The sequence below is a fragment of the Syngnathoides biaculeatus genome, chromosome 1 (assembly GCF_019802595.1).
Source record: "Syngnathoides biaculeatus isolate LvHL_M chromosome 1, ASM1980259v1, whole genome shotgun sequence".
NCBI lineage: Eukaryota > Metazoa > Chordata > Actinopteri > Syngnathiformes > Syngnathidae > Syngnathoides > Syngnathoides biaculeatus.
Window position 1 is genome coordinate 1,352,848 of NC_084640.1, and position 18,229 is coordinate 1,371,076.

Genomic DNA, 18,229 nt, shown 5'->3' on the forward strand with positions numbered 1-18,229 from the left:
GCTCTGTTGTACATCCACTATTTTGTCTGTTTTCTGAAGTTTTATTGCACTACAAGAAGCTTATCAATTTCTCCAAAACTGTCATTTTCCTTTAAGTGCATATGCATTTGCCAAATATAATTAATTGTGTTTTTTTATCTCTTCCCCAAAGACATACCTCAGGAAGAATTGGGTCTAGCCCAGCACAGTTTTCGGAACATTTGTCGTAGACGAGGCGCAGCTTGCGGAACAGCATAGAAAGCATGCGAAGATGTTCCTGCAGTTTTCCCAGTCTGTCCTGGTGGGTGTTGGGGTGGTAAGTGACTCCATTAGGCAGCTGTGAGGAACCAGAGGAAATGTTGTGTTACGCAAAGTAAAGGCCAGCATTGATCCCCAATGACTGCTACGCGCACTCTGACTTGTAGAAATGGATTGGACTGTTGCAACACATAAAAAATAGATGCAACATCATTACAGTATCTGAACACCTTTCTTCCTGTTTAAGAATGACAATTTAAAGGCAGCCATTTGTGATCATGCAACAAAATCAGACGGACAAGCACAGTGGCTGCTAGAAAGGAACAAAGATATCAACTGCTTGCATAATATGGCAAGAGCCTTGAGGGCAAACGAGGTGAAGAACTTGTATTAAAAAAAACATGGAAAAGAAGAAGAAGAAGAAGGCAATAAAAGGATATAAGCAGGGTGGGAGAAATATAAAGATGTTTTATGGATTCTAAAGTAAACTTGTAAATTCAAGATAAATAAACGGGGAAAAAAAATAAACCAATAGCAAGCCTGTGTGTGCCTATTGTGCTGCTTGTAGAGATCTTTGCCAGCGGTGATATTAGCAAGTTGGAGAATTGGCTGGTTCCCAGAAGGAGGAAGTCATTCATGATTAACACACGCTGACCTCCTTGTCAGGACATGATCAAAGCTGAGCTACATTTTGAGTGCACAGCAATCAGAAATACTAAAGTAGGGAAATATCATGAGTAAAATATGGCGGTATTAAACTTGGAAGTCAAGGGACTTATGAGTTTAATAAGTTCTGTGACCAAGCTCATAACTCAGTTGACTTATGTAAAATTCATTTTCCCCATTGAAATTTAATCAAATCCTGTTCAAATTCCCACAAATTTTATAAATAAAAATAATACTGTACAAAAACATATAACAAAAGACGATATGGGGCCAATTGTGAAGAGGTCTCAAACTCCTGGTGACATTGATCCATTTTCTGTACCACTTATCCTCACAAGGGTGGCGGGCATGCTTGAGCCTACCCCAACAATCTTCGGAGAGGTGGGGCACACCCTGAACTGGTCAGCGGCCAAACGCAGAGCATTTGGAAACAAACAACCATTCACATTCACACCTAGGGGCAATTTAGAGTCTTCAATGAACCTACTATGCATGTTTTTGGGATGTGGAAAGAAACCACAGTATTTGGAGGAAAAATGCATCCAGACCAGGGGACATCATGGAAACCCCACACAGGGTTCAAATTCTGACCCCTGGTGCCCAGAACTATGAGGCAAATGGGCGCAATCACTCGTCCACTGTGGCGCCAGGGGGCCAATTGAGATGAATTAATAATGTTGGCTACTTGGTCGAAATGTGTCATTGAAGTGTGGCACCAATTGGAACAAAAATATATTCTGTCACCCAGTTCCAGTCATGTCTTTCTCAAAACCTTCCTCGAAGAAAAAGGTTAATGATAGCCATTCATCCATCCATTCATTCATTTTCAGAGACTCTTATCCTCACAAGGGTTGCGTTTATTAATTAATAACAAGCACAGCCAATTTTAGAAAGTGGGATACGGAATATTTTTATGGTTGTTGAGTACACAGCCACCCCGACTTGTCATGAATGCACAGAGAACGTGGTGGTACTGAAGAAATGCAACATCAGAGGTTGCGACTCAACTTCAATAGTATGGAAAATAATGGAGAAGAAGAGTAAGTTGTCACGAAAGTTGCTTATATTCGTAAGAACTATTCATGTTCTTGACCGTTAATGTTTGACAACATTGGATTTGTTGTGCTACTTGGAAGTCAAGGTGCCACTGTAATAAATGAAACATTTTGGAACATGTACATTTATATTGCTACTATACACAGTTGAGTCTCTTCAGAGTCTAACCTATCAAGTGTAAAATTGAACAATCACATCAATCTTTACACTATTTGCCCATATCTGAAAATGTGCTCGTGACCAAGACGTTCTGCACTTCGGCTCCAGTGTTATGCAATCGTGTATCCAGTTTACATAATAAACACCCCCTACACTAAGTTTCTCAGCCAATTCCAGAAATTCGAGAGCTGCGTAAAGATGACCGGACCACATGGAAGGAAGCACTACCATGTCGCAGCCAAAAAGGTAAGCAGAGTGGGAGTATTAGCATATATTAGCGTCAGCTACCAGTGTTACCAGCACATACTGAAATGTTCGAACAAGTTATCTATGTAGGGGTGGAGGAGGTTATTTATGTTTTCAGCAATGTCATGGACCACAAAGGTATACTAATTGACTTGAGTCGTATTAAGCGACTTGGTGCTGAAATGCCTCTCCATTGCCATAGTAACTAAAGTCATTGAGTGTGACAAGTGGGTGTTAGGTGTGGTGACTGTGTCACTTTTTTCTTTGTCAAGTGAGTGACAATTATAGGGACCAAAAGAGGAAAAAAAGTTGAAGACACCTGCATGTTCCTGAGGAGCTGGAAGATCTCCATGGTCCTGAGGACAATGTCTTGGACAGTTTCCTGGCCAATGCGGCACAATGAGGCAGTGTTAACATCACGAGCTGCCTGGGCCTGCTGCTGGGGCGGTGGCTGCCCGATAAAAGGTGACACTAGTGGAGGGGTTGTCATGGAGACAGCAGGTTGATGATTGAAGCGGTTCAGACCCTTATTTGCCTTGATGAAATACAAGATCACAGGTTACTCTAACTTTTTGCATTCAATCAAAACATTACACTTTAATTTTCCCTAGAACTACCCTGCAGGATTAAACTAGAAGTATACACAATGAAAAAAATACATTTCAGACTGCGAATAGTGGGTGGATAGATTAGACAAGTGTGACGAATCGGTATAAATTAAATGTCAATTAGGAAAGAGTAGAAATTAACCTTCCGGTGAGTACACTGTTATATTCTTTCTGTTTGAAGTGTCTTTGCGTAAGTAAAAGTCGTTTACATGACATCTTGAAAAAAGAATAACTCACACGAATTGCCTTAACGGCGGAAAGTGAGTAGTAATTCTATCTGCAAAAGTGGCTTGGGTGTCATCAAAGCTAAGTGAGGAGCCCGAAAAGGCGACAGCTTTACAGGAGTCTTGAACCACATAAGCGGAACTGAAATACAGCTTTAAGTGTTGAAGTTTGTCAAGTAACACATTTAACCGTAAATTATATTACCTGTGTGGTGGTGATAATTTGCCTGTGTTGATTGCATGTCAAGTTCTCTGCTCCGGGGAAGGTTGGAAGTATCGCGAGAAGTCAGAAACCGTACTCGTTATTGTAGAACAACATTGCGATATTATAATCCATCAAATACTGGTTACAGAGTCGGACCCGGGAAGTGTATTGGTATTATGAGAGAAAATAAAATACATTATGCAAATAACGATGCTAAACAAGCTTAAATCAGAAGGTTAATATCTGCTATTTTCTTCCTGAAGTGGCGCTTTTATAACATTACGGTAAAGACTGCAAAAGCACTCTTAAAGATACTTAGTGTAACAGTGCCACCTTCGGGTTCATTATTTGAATAACACTAGTCAACATCCTCTTAGTGTATCAAAACGAAATATTTCCAGCCACGGTCTCTATTGAGCCTCCGGAATAGTAATTTCTTGAAATGAAAAAGACTCAGTGGTGCCAAAGACGCTTTATTCAGCAGCTGTTATCTCCTGCTCTGAATTAGCCGGTATTAGTGGAAAAAAAGACTTTGCTTGGAAAAAGAGATGATTTTGCTTTCCAGTTTGGCTGCGACTGAAGAAATAGATTAGGATGCCTATTACTTAATTATGATTCATGCATTTTCGGGGTTACGGGCTCTGTTTCAATTAAATGTTATGTGCCGTATATTCTGTTTAAAAAAAAATGAAGTAAGGCATCTTCATTTGTTCTTTTACTCCTTGAAATACATTGATAGGATTCATACAAGAGTACACTTGTTAGCCACCTTGCCATGATGAACGAATATTATCCTGAAAATCCCGAAGACCATATAACCTGATTAATTTGAATTTGCTCTCTGACCGTAAGGGCTGTCCTTTTAAAATGTCATCGGTGCTCATGCATGCAATATGTATTTTTAAGTATGTTTGTTCTTCAAGGAGAAGAGTGAGGGAAGTGACTGCGTTCAAATAGTACAGAAACTGACAATGTATTGATCAAATGTCAAAGATTACAACAGGTCATGGAAACTGTGACCTGAACTGTATACTACTAGTTGAAATAGATGGGAATTACATTAAGGGGACATTCATTCATTTTCTTAGCCACCGATCCTCACAAGGGTTTTGGGAGTGCTGGAGCCTATGTCAGCTATCTCGGGGAAGGAGGCAGGGTACACCCTGATCTGGTTTGCCAACCTATCACAGGGCACACAGATGCATTCACACTCACAATAACACCTAAGGGCAATTTAGACACTTTAATTAACCCAACATGCATATTTTGGGAATGTGGGAGGAAACTGGAGTGCCCGGAAAAAAGAAAACCATTCATACTTTTCAGAGGTCAACCCACCCCGCCGGCATAAATCACCAGAATGAACCATTTCATTGTCAGTGATGACCACTGATAAAATGAGTGAGATTACAGATTGAATTCCATGACAAGGGCTCACATGCCATTCAAACCATACTCCAGTTACTGCTGGTTTCAGGGACGGTACCTTGAACCATACCGTCTGAGACTGCTGAACAGAACTGTTTATGTTGACATGCACGACAACCTCGGCAGTTTTTCTTTGGACCCAGCAATTTATCAGCGAGATGTTCGGATTGCTGACAAAAGAATCACTTGGCCTACTTCATAAAGAAGAAAAGTGCACGGTTTCAAAGATTTTCAGGGTTGTATTGAATGTGTGTGCTTAATATTATGAAGTATCCCAGAGAGCAGAGGTCTTGGTCTATTGATTTATTGAAAAATTCATCTTAACATAATTTACAACACTGTTGAAAAAGGTGGTTTTGTGAAAGTATTGAAAGCAGACTTTGACAAAAGTACCGTCCAGAAATTGTTACAGTAGAAGCATAAAACATTTAAAATAGAAGTTAAAACATCACATAAAATGACGAGCACATTGAGATTCTCAGATTAGAAAATATATTTAACTGCTGCTTCTCATTCAAGTACAATCTCAACAGTTACGCATTTATTGAACAAAAAAATTATTGTCAACAAATGCAATGATTACTCAAGCTTACTACATCTTTGGGTCCTCACACAGGGAGCAACCAGGTTTCAGGTCGGCCTGTCGTTCCATTTGGATGGTGACCGAGTGGAAGTTGTAAGATGAGTAACAGGCCTGTGTCATTTCTCGCAGGACTGTCTGAGCATCCACTGACTCACCTGTGGGGTGGGTGGGGGCCGGGGAGTATTCAAATTAGTTGACATTTGCAGTGGCTTGCAAAGCTTTTCATACACCTGGAATTATTCCACAACTATACAGATGTAAAAGATATTTTTAATATGCTCTGTGATAGACTAACAATGGGGTGCATAATAAAAAAAATTGGGAAGAATAAAAGGAATTTATTAACTAAAAAAAAAAATATTCCACCTCCTCAACTTGGATATTCCTAAATGAAACCCAAAGCAACCAACAGGCTTCAAAAGTCACCAAGTAAAAATCCTCCTGTGTTATATCTAATGAGAGTGTGAATAACGCTGTTCTGTGAAGCCCTCAGAGATTTCTTATAAAACACAAGTGGGTGTGGGGGGCTTGAGCGGTAACAAGCATGATGGAAGATCCACAACAGGCAGATGAGGTATCTTGTAAATTTAACACAGGATAGAGAAGGCTGGTGAAACTTCTCAAAATGATGCAGAGAAAGATCTGGACCACTATTGGTGTGGTCGAACTTACAAGCTAATCAGCTGTTCATGGCTAGCCGCTTGGCACAGAAATTTGAACAGCATCATGAACATTTTTTTATTTTAATTGTAGAAAAAATATATATACTAAACTTTACAAACTAAGCCCGCAGGACCTGAAAAATTACAGTATATTTCCAAAGCAATGGAAATGGATAGCACGGAATATTTACCATGTAGACATGTTGGTCAGTTTCATCGAGTTACCAACTGGATTTGATGAAGCCAAGCAGCGCAAAAAAAAAAATAAATAAATAACATTGGGTTGTCTGCACCTCATTTTGCAACTCACCGATGGCCACATGCGCAGACAGCAAAGCCTGGTTGACGGTGAGGGCCCAGATGTGAAGGTTGTGGACCGCCGAGACCCCTTTAACTGCCAACAGACCATGCCGGACCTCACTATACCTTACCCCTGCTGGGGTACCTGAGACAGAGGTCGAACTTTAAATTGTGTGCAAAAAGACGAAAACAGTAAGTACATTGCGGGTGACGGGCTCACCTTCCATCAAGACAATGAGAATATCTTTCATGATGGTGAAGGTGCTGCACAAAACCAATACAGAGAAGAGGAACGTGCAGATGGGGTCAGCTATTTTGTATTCTGGCTGAAATGTAATAAAAACATTAAATGAAATATGTTTTCTATAAATCTTAGATGTAGTAGCAGTATAAAGGTGTAGTATTTTTATAGCCATTCAGGACAAAAGTCACGATCAATTAAGTTCCTTTTTTGCCATTTTATTTCAGGTATTATTTGGACGGACATGCGGCCATCAACTTTTGGCAGCTTTGGCTTTGCAGGTTACAAGGACCACTAGTGGATATAAAACCTGAACATTCTTGACCAGGGATTCAAACAAAGTCAGAAAATGTTTTCGGAGGGCTGAGTTGGAACTCAACAAAAGCTCAGTTTCCCAAAATGCACTCCGTGCTCCCCTGACCTTACTCCCTTGTGACTATTCTCAGCGGGGCTACATCAAAAGCAAGGTTTATGCCACATCAATAAGCACTGCGACCTGTTTCAAGAATCTGCATGAGGTCAGGAAAGAAATGCTGCAAAACATTGAAATGTGTCTTGAATTCCAGAATTGCAAAAAAAAAAAATAAATACACAGCTAGTATTGAAGCCATTGGAATATGATAGCAAGTCTCTGCCATGATGCTGCTATTAATACCAAAAATACTGCACGTATAAACCTAATTTCTTTTCTAATTTGAAGGATCTTCTTAAAAGTTGATGGTGACTGGGGAAACATACACATTGTTTTCTATCTGTTCAAAGGGGATAATATGGAGAACCCTGACACAAATAGCAAAAATGCACAAGTCATTGATGGCACCCCCTCCCTCCCGAAAGGGTTTGTAATTCCCTACGCAGCAAAGCCCAATTTTTGTCAAAATAAAACTGCAATTCCCTTCATCATACTTCATTTGCACCGAGTTGCCACACAACAGCAGCAAAGCACTTTTTTGGGTTAAATGAACCTCCTCAACTCCTAGCAACATAGTTCTTTGGGATTAAAATGCCATAAATAGAGCTAAAGTAACTATTGTTTTGGCCTGAACACAATTGCAGCAAAATTATGTACAAAGGCTTAGAGAGATGTGTGTATCAAGTACTATATTCTATACCACTCCATGGGATGGTATAGGAAGCCGACCATATGCACAGCTCCTCACCTTGAAGAAGATGATGATGGCGCTGACGAGCACGCTGAGACTCTGGAGGAGATCCCCCAACACGTGCACAAAGGCTGCACGCACACTGGCGTTGGCCTGCTGCACCCGCCCCCCTGGGAGGATATAAAATACTGTACAGCATATTATGGTTTCCTTTCCATGCTACTGTACATTGTTTTTGTTCAGTCAATTGCAGCAAGTATGAGCATCTTCTTTTCTAAAAATGCATTTTGAAGAATATTTTTCACAATTAAAGATAACTTAAACCAAAAGAAAAATGTATTTGGAACAGAAATTATGTAATTAAATTACAGTAATCCCTCCTTTACCCCAGGGGGCTTCCGCACCACACTTGCAAAGTTGAAATCTGCAAAGTAGCAGGCAAATATTTTGGGGATAATTTCTACATGTTTTATAGCTGTATGAACCCATTGACTCATTTCCACCATTTAATTATTCCCAGAATTAAATTATTTTTTTTCTGAGGGTAAAAATGAGATTTATGAGAGAGAAGATTGGAGATGTGCTGCTTTTCCTTAAATCAACAGTACACTCGTCAAACCCACTGAGATTGAAAATGTGCATTAGTAAACATACCGGGATTATTTCTGTTTGGCTCTACGTTGTCAAGCTTGTTAGTGGAATGAGTGTCGTTGGAAATCTGGGAGTCTCCTTTCCCTTTCTTGTGACTGTGGTCATGTGAAGAGAGCCCTCCGTGACTGTGGCCATGCCCAGATTGGTGAAGGGTGAGGGCCATACTGTTTGGGTGCAAAACACAGAAGAAGCCACTGAGTAAAACCAGTATTAACATAAATGTAAATGTGCTATCTACTCACATAATATTAGCTAAAACAGCACAGCCCGATGTAATGAGCATGACCATGCCATCGATTGTGTAATCATCACTGATGAGGCGCTCCACAGCCAAGTAAACCAAGACTCCTGTTACCAGCCAGATGGTGAACACCGACAGCAGTGCACCCAAGGTTTCTGGAAGGATGAGGACAAAAACAGGAAGAACTCAGAGACAGGATTGTAGCAAGGCACAGACCTGGCCAAGGTTACAAAAAATAAATAAATTCTGAGGAGTGCCTTCAGAACAACTGTGACTTGTTGAATGGCCCAGCCAAGCCCTGACTTCAACCCAATTGAGCATCTCTGGAGGGATCTGAAAATGGCTGTGCACAAACATTCACCGTCCAACCTGTAAGAACTGGAGAAGATCTGCAGGGAGGAATGGTAGAGGATCCCAAAGCCAGCTATGGAAAACTCATTCCCCAAAAATTTAAATACTAAATACTGCACAAAGAGTATGAATTCAATTTCTTTTTTAATGAATCTGCAAAAGTTTCAACAGTTCAGTTTTGCCTTTCAATATGGGGTGTTGTGTGTACATTAAGAAAAAAAATTGACATGATTTTAGCAAATGGCTACGATATAACCAAGAGTGAAAAGTTTAAGAGGGTCTGAATACATTGCATACACACTGTATACAAATGGTTGTGATCAGTTCTGTTACTTGAGAACACAACTTGCCAAAAGCTTTTTGAATTGTATTGAATTAATTTGATTTTACTGCGGATTTGGATACAATGACAGTACTTGGCTGACAACATACAGTGAACAAAATAAGTATTTGAACACCCTGCTATATTGCATGTTCTCCCACTTAGAAAACATGGAGGGGTCTGAAATTTTCACTGTAGGTGCATGTCCACTGTGAGAGAGATAACCTAAAGAAAAATCCAGAAATCACAATGTGTGATTTTTTTTTTAACGATTTATTTGTGTGATACAGCTGCAAATAAGTATTCGAACACCTGTCTTACAGCTGCAAATAAGTATTTGAACGCCTGTCTATCAGCTAGAATTCTGACCCTCAAAGACCTGGTAGTCCGCCTTTAAAAGTCCACCTCCACTCCATGTATTATTACAATTTATTATTATTATTATCCTGAATCAGATGCAGCAGTGTGAGGTCGTTAGCGGCATAAAGACACCTGTCGAGCCCATACAATCAGTAAGACTCAAACTTGTAACATGGCCAAGACCAAAGAGCTGTGCAAAGACACCAGAGACAAAATTGTACAATGCCACACGGCTGGAAAGGGCTACGGAGAAATTGCCAAACAGCCACTGTTGGAGCAATCATTAGAAAATGGAAGACGCTAAACATGACGGTCAATCTCAATCGGAGTGGAGCCCCATGCAAGATATCACCTCGTGGGGTCTCAATGAATAATAAACCAGTACATGTCAAAGCCCATCTTAAGTTTGCCAATGACCATTTGGATGATATATCATATATATAGATATAGTCAAGGGAGAAGGTTTTGTGGTCAGATGAGACCAAAATGGAGGGAGCTAAAACTCTGTTTCTCAACGACAGCCCAGAAACCTGTTTGATATAGAGAAGATATGTGTGGAGGAGTGGGCCAAAATCCCTCCTGCAGTGTGTGCAAACATGGTGAACAACTACAGGAAACGTTTAACCTCTGTAATTGCAAACAAAGGCTACTGTACCAAATATTAACATTGGTTTTCCCAGGTGTTCGAATACATATTTGCAGCTGTATCACAAATAAATCGTTTAAAAAAAAAAAAAAAAAAAATCATACATTGTGATTTCTGGATTTTTCTTTTTAGATTATCTCTCTCACAGTGGACATGCACCTAAAATGAAAATTTCAGACCACTCTATGATTTGTAAGTGGGAGAAGTTGCAATATAGCAGGGTGTTTGAATACTTACATTATTTTCTTCACTGTACCTCACTCTAAGAGGTTAGACATTACGATCTTCCCAATATTTGCTACTGATTAGATGGATTGGCCCCAGCTCACCCATGTGATCCTGAACAGGATAAGCGCTAGAAAGTGGGTCAATGAACGATTTCAATTCAAGCACTTGAAACCCTCCGAGCGCTTTACCTGCACGGTGCCAGCCATAGCTGAGTTTGTGTGTCGCCGGTCTGGAGGAGAGCCAGAGGGAACAGAGGCTGATGAGAAAGCTGCTGAAGTCCACCAACAGGTGAGCGGCATCGGTCATGACTGCGAGGCTCCCTGCAAAATACCCCCCTGGGGAAAGATTGGACAAATGGGAAAAACACACTGAGCGAAATTGCTGACACACCAAAGCAAATGGTGTAAATTGGAAAAGATAGACTCACCGAGGATTTCACCAATCATAAAAATCAGGCAAACGATGGACACCACATACAACTGCTTCCTGGCAACTTTCTTCTCTCTCTCGCGGTCATCCTGTGCATGGCTGTTGTCATGGCAATGTTTGATGCCACCAGTGCCATCTTGTTTCACAGGCGCTAGGCTGCTAGTGATGCTTCAAAATGGTATGAAAACAACCACAGTGAATGTAAATATGAAGATCAAAGTGTAACACTTGATCAGCAACATAGAATCACTGTAATCCCTGGCCTGCAGAGCGCACTTGGTTAAAAGCCTCAGTAGCTAGCTAGCGTTAAACTGTGTACCGAGGCTTATAACCAGGTGCGCTCTCGCTGGCGCCACATAAACCAGAGGGTTGAAAGCACGTGAAAAATGTCACGGCTTGTAGGCCGGAAATTACAGTAGATGTATGTAGTCACAATGAGGAGGAAAAAAAACAAGTTGTACTCAAAGAAACACATCAGTTATCACTTAGTTCCTTGGGCAGCAGTTCAAACACAGCTCCGATTCAGACAAAATGGGATGTATGGGATGTGCAAACGAGTCACCCCTTGAACAAGGCACTAACCTCACGCTGTAGCTCAAAAGGTGAATAAAGTTCTGTTTGCACAATTTGGTTAGGGTTAGCCCTAACCCCTAATTGTATGCAACTTAGTTTAAAAAAAAAAAAAAAAAAACACGTTGTCTTGCACGGATCATGCCAAGTTATATCAAAATTTACATTATAGATACAAATATATATATATTTTTTTTTACAAATGTACTTGAGCAGTTTGTACAGTTTCACTTAGGTGAAGGAGTTAAATTAGTACTCCATTACCAGTCCTTTTTTAACGTGTACTTCTACTTAAGTGCAAAGTGAGAGTACGTTGGTCACCCCTTCACAGTTAGGAAAATGAAACAAATGTGCAGATCTAGAGCTGAAGACCAGGTCTCATGACCAGTGCGCACAGCTCCTTTGCTCGGAGCGGAGCCCTCCACGCGTTGACGCAATGAAAGATTCCCGTTTGCACACCGCTAATCCCATCAGGGTCTAGACCCGTGTGGAAAAATAACTATGAACTAATCAAAAAAAAAATGAAAAGAAAAAGAGAGAGGAAACACATTATACAACAACACATACAAAAAAAAAACATTTCTTGTCATTTCATAAGGTTGTGTTGAAAACGAATTAGCAGGTTAATTAAATGAATACTGCTTTTATTGACGATAGTTTCTTGTCAGAATTTTTAAATAAAACTTCTTACCTTCCATGGTTATTGTAGGTACGTTTGAGATCAGAGATTAGGCCAACTCTCTCGGGATTCTTGGAATTAAACATGACTGGCAAGGGTGAAGGTCACAGCTGAAGAGAATCTCGCACAAATTGGAGGCAAAACATACACAAACTGGAGAATTTAAGAAGGAATAAATTAATAGCATACACAAGCGCCAGCTTTAAAAAAATAATAATAATAAATTTAAAACGCTGGAAAATAATTGAATTCCTCTCAGAGCTTTGTTGTTCCTACTTGGTTTGAAGTTGATTAAGCATCATTACCGTGCAGCCAGTGTGCAAACAGTCAAACGCTGCATTCGTTCGGCAGCCTAAAGAACCGTGTGCAAAAAAAAAAAAAAGTGACGCTTGCACCAAAATGAAGACATTCATTTTGCTTTTCAGACAATTTGCTGAGGGAATACACTCCATACTTGTACAAGTATAACAACTATAAACCACCCCACGTGGTTGGTCCTGTATCTTCTACATCCATTTAAGGATACTTCATGCATTAAAATGGTGACTCAGTGCATATCTACATTCGCACATCTATGGACAGTTTAGAGCTAGAGTGACTGCTGTTAGTGAACGAGGTTAAAAAAAAAAAAAAAACGGAAAAAGGAATAAAGTGATGGTAAAATCGTCTTTTATTATTATTATACAAAACAGATTCAAATTGTATTATGTTATTAAGTTAAAGTGAATTAGCCACTGATTTAAACAAAAATAAATTTTATATACACGCATAAAATTTCATTTGATTTATTTGTACTTTTGATGACAGGGCGCTGGTAAATGGGCGGCAGACAGAAAGAGAAGACATAGCTACCGATATGTTGCCGGTACTGTGAAGAAACATAAATGCAACAGGTGAGACGTTTTTGACGAAGCTGCAAACGCCTCAAAGACGTTGCAATTTTTCGAGCGAATGAAACTGTGTATTACCCATAAACCCCACAAGATGGCAATAACGTTAGAATAATGTCTTGACACTCCAATGCAGTTAATTCATCCGTCGACTTGTGACTTTCGGCTTGTCCCCTCTTTGGTCGCCACAGCAATATAGTATAAATTGTATACAGTATTTCGATATATTTTACTATTTGCAGTTTGGAATGTTGAGGTTTTCCATAACTTCCTATTCATATTTTTTCATTGGATGTTGTGCTGTTTGAAATGCACATTGGTCACGCTCCCACACTTGTTTTAAATAAATAGCTGGAAGCAATCAGTAAAATGCGTGTGTTTGATAGCAGCGTGGACGACTTGGGCAAATGCTAACATTTAATGAGGACATAGACAGTCACATTGCAACATGATTCAATTACGAAACTAATTGAGTACTGTTAAACAAATATATTTTGAATTGCTGAAAGGCTTTTGTGTCAATTGATTATTACAGAAAAACCAAGTACTAAAATGGCCTTCATTGGGTTATTTTAGACGATTCGGTGGACTCTTAAAAGTCGGCCTCTTTTGCCAAGCAATTGTCCGTGTGAATAGATACTGTTGTTCGGGGCTACAGAGAGGGAATAAAATGGCACGACGAGTTAGTCACATGTGACTACTCACACTGTTTATGAATATAATGCTGCTTTATAAATGTAAAGTCTTACACTGTTCGGTGGGCTCGTGCAAGTAGGCCTTCAAAAATATCGTACATCAAACCATAGTCTCCTTTAATGAAGGTGCAGGTTGGCCTGACATCCTCCACTTTCTTCATGCTAATCACTATTATGTGTCTGACACAACAGCCCACACATCCCTCACAAAAAAAGAGGGTAAACAACTACACGTCAGGCTGTTGCACAATTCATTGACGTCAGTTTGATTCCGTCATGTTCACGCTCCAATGATGCCGGTTTGCTTTGCCAAGATGGGTGGTGATGATGTTTGAGGGACGGACAGCAAGAAAGAGGAGGGCGGACGAAGGCGAGAAAGTGCCCCCATAAGTGCCAAGGAATAACGGGAATCAGGCGGGGGCTACGCAGCCAAGTACGACTGACCCACCAGAACCTGGAGAAGGGCCGCTGCTGTATTAAACCGAACATGATGGAAGTGGTTCTAACTAGACTGCGGGACTTCTCCTGCAAAGCCACAACTTTTGATGCTTGCACGCCTGCAGGAGCACGCAGAGATGCCCGAAGCAGGGCCGACTGCCCCAGGAAAGGATGCTCAGCTGGGGACGGCACCAAACTGGACATCGAGAGCGCACTGGCCTGGCTACGAAGGGAACTAGTAAGATTAGAATTCCTCATTGTTAAAATCAACATGTATTGCAGTTACAACAGTAGAAACTAACATGACAAACGGTCTAATTGTGATTAAAACATCCAGTGAGCCTGGATGGAAATACATTCATCCCACTGAATGGGAATGGAAGGATGTTTACTCTGTCAAGCCGTTTTGTGTCATTGAGTTCATGGTCAAACTCCCATAAATCTGCAGGCGTGAAGTTCAAGGCGTTTATCACCCAATAAAATGACCACTGGCCTCTTTCAATGTGTTTATCGTGTTGGAGGCCTCGCCTAGGTTCCTAAGATACGTCTGAGCCATGCCGTTAAAATGTCAACCGACCGCCCCATCACAGTTAGACATTCCCCCAGTCTAATAGGATGTGTGTGTGTGTGCGTGTGTGTCTAGAAGTCCTAAATCTACAATGGGGAGAACAAGTGGGAGAGGTTCATTCACAGACTCTTTTATCTTTCATACAGATGGCTTGTCATGGTAACCGAGTGTCCTGCATCATGTCCCAATAACACATTGGGACGTGATGAATGCGTCCCCCCCAACCCCCATATCTAGCTACTTCCCAACACACCTCCATACATACCGACCTCACTACTAAAGTCTGGAATCACATAGAACTATCCTAAGATTTGAAAAAGAGTGCAGTTGTGGCACTGATGGTGTAGTGGTACACATGCCGACCTCTGGTGTGAGGAGCGTGGGATCGATTCCAGCCAAGTAATGGTGTGATACACCTGGTGACCAGTTTGCATTGTAATCTGCCTTTTGTCCGAAGCTAGCTGGGATATCCTCCAGCAGTCCGCAACCCCTGTGAGGATAAGTGGCTTGGATCATGACAGTACAGTTGTGGGGTTTTTAATGACTGTACTGGAGGATATCAGTCAGAAATACAGTTGTGACCAGTGGTTCTCAACTTGTTGGTCGGCATCCAAAAGTGGGTCATGGACCCAGACACCTAGTAAAAATGAAAATAATGTAGAGCATTTCGATTTTTTTTTTTTTTTTTTGCATTACAGTACAAAGCTTTAAATGTTCCCATACTGAAGATATTAAATACCGTAATTCCCTGTCTAGAGAGCGCGCCTGGTTATAAGCCTCGGTACACAGAAAGTTTAATGCTAGCGCTGTGTTAACACTAGCGCGGAATCACCGCATAAACGGCAGGGTTAAAAGCACGTGAAAAAAGTCGTGGCTTGTAGGCCGGAAATTACGATAATTTAGAGGAAATGTTGCACCCTTGCGCTCTGGCTATAGTTTACAACGTAAACAAACACAGCGTAACTCAGCTTCTGGCTAGTTGATGTTATCGCTAGCAGTATGCTATTGGGGGTACATCATAAAACAGTGGAAATAATATATAATAATTTTCTTGACGTTGTTCATGTACAGTCTACCTCCCGACCTACATACTTATCCAATTTAAAATGAGTACAATATTGCATATTGGTTGGAAATTTCTCGCTGCTGACATCAAGAACTCCCATTGTGAGTAAATGAGGGGCTGAGCGATACCCTTAAATGTTTGAATAGATCCACTAGAGAGCGGCAAGTTATAGAAGACACACGCGCATGCACACAAAAAATATTTGTTCCACATAATGGTGGAAAAGCTCAGAAAGGACATAAGCTGAGGCAAACACGCTCCAGGGAGTCCATCTCAGCGTGTGAATGCAACCCCAGCCGGCAGTGTGTCGGCGTCGCCAACTTAATGAAAGCGCAGTTGGCGTTTATTCTCTTGTTCCTCAGATTGCAAACAAAAGGTAACATTTTCGACCAGAGCCCGGTCTTCAAGTTGGTCCTGTAATTAGCGGAGGAGAGGAAAGGAGATCAGCGCGGTGGGTGTTTTTTTTTTTCTTTCTGGACATTCCTGGCTTCTTAAGACAACCTTGGACTGTGAAGTTGGTGCTATTCTGAATATCTCCCTTGACAATGGCAGCAATCAGACAGCCGCTCGTTAAAAAGGCCACGAAGAGAACGACAGAAAGAAGAATTTGCATTTGAAAGAAGGCAGGGGTGGTGGTTTTGTTTTCAACAGGCCTCTTCAGCTTCATCAGTCAAATGAGAAGGACATAGAAAAGAAACTCAATTATTAGGCTCGGGTCAGAGCAGACCCACGACTTTGTGGGGCTCTAAGCCAAATTTTATGTACGGCAATAATTGTGACTATATTAATCATTGCTTGGTTGGCTTATGCCTGGGGTCAGTTTACCACTGGATTTGTTTTGGTCCCATGTCGAATTTGTGCACCACCTCTGGCCTAAAGTCAGCTGAGATTGGCAGGTCAACAGCTGACTCATGACTCTGGTGAGGATGAGTGGTATAGAAAATAGATGGATGGATGAATTAGAGCGTGTACTAAATGGTGACCGATGCTGTGTGCAGATGGAAATGCGATCCCAAGATCAAGCACTGATCCGGCAACTGATGGAGCTTCACTCCGGCATCCAGGAGCTTAAGCAGGAGCTGTTCGAGGAGGAGGACGTTGAGGAGGAGCTAGACGAGGAAATGCACGAAGAAGGTAGCTGCTGGGACTCAGAGGGTGAACGGGGAAGCGTCTACTCCAGCTCGGGTGAGGAGGCTTCACCCATTCCCTTTCCAAAAAAACCTCAGCGCCTTTACACCACGCCCAAGGCCAGGAAATCTTTCAGCAGAAGAAGATCTGTGCCTTAAAAAGCCACATAGAACTGGTCTAGTCCCACTTTTAATTCCTTCATGCACTCCACAGTGTTAAAAATAGATAATCATACTGAGAACTAAAACACAGACACTATCAGCAACAATTCCGTGGTCATGTATCCATCCATCAATTTTCTTAGCTGCTTACCCACACAAGGGAGTGCTTGAGCCTATCCCAGCTGTCAAGGGGCAGGTGGCGGGGTACACTCAGTGTCCAATTAATGTTGCATGTTTTTGGGATGTGGGAGGAAACTGGAGTGCCCGGAGAAAAGTCACACAGGCACGGGGGAGAACATGCAAACTCCACATACAGGGAGGGCCGGGATTGAACCCGGGTCCTCAAAACTGTGAGGCCAACGCTTTACAGTAACTCCACCGTGCCGTCCATGGTCATCTACTGTATACTGAATTTAAATATATGAACAAATGGGCACAGCACGTCTGGCTCGCAGTTCTTAGGTCGATGGTTCGAATCGATTCCTCCCACATCTCAAAAACATGCATTGAGTTAATGGAAGACACTAAATTGTTTATATGCGGTATGTGCCCAGCGAATAGTAATCTTTAATTGGATTGACCTAAAGGCAAGTCGCCTTTGTGTAACTTAATGTTTGTGAGACAAATATACTCTTATGTGGGTAGAAAGTATTGAAGACACAATCATTCCAGCACTCAGTCAAGTTCTTCCAGACTGTACTCAGCCAATCAGGCCTTTTCAAACTGTTTTGAGCATAAAATCTGTCCAACATGCCTAGACAAGGAAAGAGAGTATAATCTCATTGACTGATTAATTAATTGATTCGTACTTCACAATTATTTTATCTGTGTAGTTCAGTATTTCGACAAAAACAGAAATTTGATATCTGATTTGCAAAGTGTAAGTTTTGTTTTGTCCACTCCTGTCTGAATGTACAGAAAAAGGCACCATTGCCACGGGTTGTTAGTGCTGAAAGCTCGCTGACCTGACGCGACTTTAACGGCATACAAAATGGAGACACCCGTTAGTGCGACTCCTCAATAAAGCTATTGTGACAGCACAATATTGTGTCTAGTCGTTGTCATTATTTCTTATCTTGAAAGCCAAG

General features: G+C 41.2%; 3 protein-coding genes across 11 annotated transcripts in view; 1 reads left to right on the top strand and 2 right to left on the bottom strand.

Annotated features, from left to right (window-relative positions):
• Positions 1-3,572, bottom strand: part of med30 (mediator complex subunit 30) — a 49,995-nt gene extending 46,423 nt beyond the window's left edge. Inside the window, exons 1-3 of one of the 4 annotated variants that reach the window (XM_061816834.1) lie at positions 3,210-3,388; positions 2,684-2,899; positions 158-316 (exon numbers count right to left, since the gene is read on the bottom strand). In XM_061816834.1, the coding sequence (XP_061672818.1) occupies positions 158-316; positions 2,684-2,854 (330 nt within the window). In that variant the 5' untranslated portion in view covers positions 2,855-2,899; positions 3,210-3,388. The other 3 variants (XM_061816746.1, XM_061816996.1, XM_061816920.1) reach the window with 3 other exon arrangements.
• Positions 3,573-5,117: 1,545 nt separating this feature from the next.
• slc30a8 (solute carrier family 30 member 8) lies at positions 5,118-13,136 on the bottom strand. Of its 4 annotated transcripts, XM_061816454.1 has the most exons (11): positions 13,048-13,136; positions 12,501-12,547; positions 12,208-12,348; positions 10,945-11,114; positions 10,706-10,852; positions 8,612-8,765; positions 8,373-8,533; positions 7,776-7,888; positions 6,595-6,700; positions 6,385-6,519; positions 5,118-5,567 (listed from the first exon to the last, which is right to left on the bottom strand). In XM_061816454.1, the coding sequence occupies exons 3-11, from the start codon at positions 12,279-12,281 to the stop codon at positions 5,422-5,424; spliced, it is 1,206 nt and encodes a 401-aa protein (XP_061672438.1). In that variant the 5' UTR covers positions 12,282-12,348; positions 12,501-12,547; positions 13,048-13,136; the 3' UTR covers positions 5,118-5,421. The 4 variants fall into 4 exon arrangements, with proteins under 4 accessions (XP_061672438.1, XP_061672605.1, XP_061672524.1 ...); XM_061816621.1 differs by lacking the exon at positions 12,501-12,547 and having other exon boundaries at positions 13,048-13,066; XM_061816540.1 differs by lacking the exon at positions 13,048-13,136 and having other exon boundaries at positions 12,472-12,783.
• Positions 12,753-18,132, top strand: LOC133499261 (E3 ubiquitin-protein ligase TRIM41-like). Of its 3 annotated transcripts, XR_009794617.1 has the most exons (4): positions 12,753-12,852; positions 13,003-13,088; positions 14,344-14,456; positions 16,851-18,132. XR_009794617.1 is itself a non-coding variant. In XM_061817130.1 (2 exons), the coding sequence occupies exons 1-2, from the start codon at positions 13,080-13,082 to the stop codon at positions 17,136-17,138; spliced, it is 297 nt and encodes a 98-aa protein (XP_061673114.1). In that variant the 5' UTR covers positions 12,980-13,079; the 3' UTR covers positions 17,139-18,132. The 3 variants fall into 3 exon arrangements, 1 of the variants encoding a protein (XP_061673114.1); XR_009794625.1 differs by lacking the exons at positions 14,344-14,456; positions 16,851-18,132 and adding an exon at positions 14,095-14,328; XM_061817130.1 differs by lacking the exons at positions 12,753-12,852; positions 14,344-14,456 and having other exon boundaries at positions 12,980-13,088.
• Positions 18,133-18,229: the final 97 nt, after the last annotated feature.

Bases quoted from the DNA above. Each gene is read 5' to 3' on its own strand.
- slc30a8 (XM_061816454.1), bottom strand. From the start codon at position 12,281: ATGTTTAATTCCAAGAATCCCGAGAGAGTTGGCCTAATCTCTGATCTC. The intron at 6,520-6,594 runs GTGAGCCCGTCA...CCTCTGTCTCAG, and splicing joins TCTCATTGTCTTGATGGAAG to GTACCCCAGCAGGGGTAAGG. The intron at 5,568-6,384 runs GTGAGTTGCAAA...CCCACCCCACAG, and splicing joins GTCTGCGCATGTGGCCATCG to GTGAGTCAGTGGATGCTCAG.